We start from the raw sequence: 2,500 nt of genomic DNA on the forward strand, positions 1-2,500 counted from the left end.
CCGATAGGGTTGTACGTCGCGTCATTGCGACTCGGTTGACGGTCGCATGCCGGTGACGTCACCCGCGTTGGCGTGGCTGGTCTACCAGGTATGAATAAAAACACTTGTAAATCAGTTACCTTTTCACCTTGACAAAGTACTTTGGCATGAAACGCGTAGGTGGTGTGTTCATGTAGCTCCTGCTTTTGGGAAGTCTGCAATAAATAGCTGATCTACTAATGTTGGAGTCTGCCTGCGGTTATTTTGCTTACAAGTCATTGGCTGTGCTCTGGTTGCTGCAATACTACACCAGATTAGTTTATAATCTATGTTTTTGATGCCTGAGGCACAGGGAGATAAAGTAACTTGCCCAAGGTCACAAGGAGCGGACATGGGTAATTGAATCAGGTTTCCCTGATTCAAACTCAGTGTTGTTATTTACAGAGTCAGTGTCTTCACTCACTGAGCCACTCCTCCAAAAAATACAAAGATAATGGTAGTAAAGTGCAACATTGATGAATGTCTTCCCTTTTTTACAACTCCAATATACATGTTGCCAAATGCACCTTTAAAATGCTCCTTAGCACATCACGGGGATGTTAACTTGCAAGGATCCAATGAGGCGAGATTTGGGGATTCTGGGTCACAAAAATCAAATTTGAATGAAAAAGCATTGAGTTAAGATAAACCCACTGAAGTCATTCAGAGAACAGATGCTAAAACTCAGGGGGACCGACTCACATTTAGCAACTTCGTTTGACTTATGACCTTGAGTTAAACGTGAAACCTTTATTTAAACTAATAAGTTAATAGGAGACCTTGAGACCGAGGTGAACGCAGCCCAACTTACTCTGGTCTAATGTATGACACGGGTTGGCTGTGTGTGGTATTCGTGTACATCTGAGACGTATGGCGATACCGTAGTTCTTCGGCGCTTACGTAAGAGGGTGTAGGTGACCCCTCTCCTCTTGTAGACGAAAGGGGGGTTGATCCTAAACGTTCAGAACTCTGAAATAAGCCAGAAAAAATGCTGTTGCAATGGCGGTCACTGCCCTCCATACGTTTGAATGAACCAAGCGCATTTAGTTGAAATAAAAAATCATGTATTAATCAAAAATAGGTATCCACAGAGCAAAAAAAAAAACGATGCGTTTCGGCCTGAAAAAAGGACTTTACCAAAGAGTACTCTTTGATAAAGTCCTTTTTTCAGGATGAAACGCAGAGTTTTTTTGCTCTGTGTATATCTATTTTTGATTAAAAGCTGTTGGCCGTTAACCACAGCTCCTAAATGGCAGTACTTGTTCGTCAACAATGCGACTTACCGAGCTATTCTCGCTGGTGCTCGCTGTTCCAATACTTTCCCTGCTGGTACCGGCTTTAGGCGAGCCGGGAGGACTCCTGGAGGCACACACTAAATGAACCATGTGATGCCCGTCTTGCTATGAGAGGAGAAATTAGTATTTAGTACAGAGACACAAGTACAGTTCTACATGTTCTATGAACCGCTCCCTCTTGTGATGTGCTTTGCAAATAGTGTATTATGTTTTTTTACATGACATTAAAAAAATTAAAAAACCTCCACCGTATAGCATAACGCAAATAAAAATATCACTTGAACACATTTACAGGTCTCATACAGGATTGCAACCTGCTTTCCCCCCCATTTTCTCTTGGCATACAATGTTTCCACTGCAGCTGGGGATTCTGAGAAATGACATCAAAATGAGCAGTCACCTTCATGTCCATTGTAACAAGAAGCCCTATAAGCATATAAAATCTGTAAGCCTATGTTGTCTTTATAAGTGAGATCTTTGTTTGCTGTGCACTGCTGTGCACTGAACGGCAAAGGGTTGTCACTTTGTTACCCACCAGAAATTATACAACGTGTGGTTAAAAAAAAAAAAAAAACACTATTTCCAGCTTCACATTACAAAGCCAGTACAACCGCCTCACAATGATGAGACCCTGAAAGGTTGAGATAACCGTCTGTGGGTAGGTTTACTGGCTATGCATATTAACCCAGGTTGTGCTGAAAAGCTGTGCAATGCAGCTAGCATTACCTTATAGGGGTCTATGTCAAAATGGATTTGAAGCAAAAGGTGGCACTGTGTGCTCATTTACATGTCATTTCCCAGAATCCCCTGGCAGCAGTGTAAACATTGCATGCCAAGAGAAAATGGTGAAAAGCAGGATTGCAGACCTGGCAGACATTAAATATGCTTACAAGTTATATTTTTATTTTAAAAAACATATGAATATTTTTTTAAATCATTGCACTGCAAGTAATCTTCTGCAGTCTCTTTACAATGGACCTCTGGAGATTGTAATTCATTTGTTTTGCCTCATGGTCAATGTTGGTCTGCTGGTATTGTACTATATAAACCCATTTCTTTGATTTACATGTTTGAAGTTTCCAGTTCTGCACAAACAGCATATTCAGTTAGGTTGAGGGTTCCTCTACACCCGGGATATCTGTGGGACTCATGAGGAGTATTCTTCTCAGTACACTAAACACTAGAAT

At 41.2% G+C, this 2,500-nt stretch overlaps 1 protein-coding gene across 4 annotated transcripts in view; it reads right to left on the reverse strand.

Moving 5' to 3' along the window:
* HERPUD2 (HERPUD family member 2) overlaps positions 1–2,500 on the reverse strand; it is a 32,852-nt gene that overhangs the window by 13,341 nt on the left and 17,011 nt on the right. For all 4 annotated transcript variants that reach the window (XM_075586613.1, XM_075586614.1, XM_075586612.1 and 1 more), the window contains 2 exons: positions 1,302–1,418; positions 830–987 (listed from right to left, as the gene is read on the reverse strand). In XM_075586613.1, coding sequence (XP_075442728.1) covers positions 830–987; positions 1,302–1,418 — 275 coding nt within the window. The remainder of the gene's footprint in view (positions 1–829; positions 988–1,301; positions 1,419–2,500) is intronic.

Source organism: Ascaphus truei, chromosome 2 (assembly GCF_040206685.1).
Source record: "Ascaphus truei isolate aAscTru1 chromosome 2, aAscTru1.hap1, whole genome shotgun sequence".
Classification (NCBI taxonomy): Eukaryota; Metazoa; Chordata; class Amphibia; order Anura; family Ascaphidae; genus Ascaphus; species Ascaphus truei.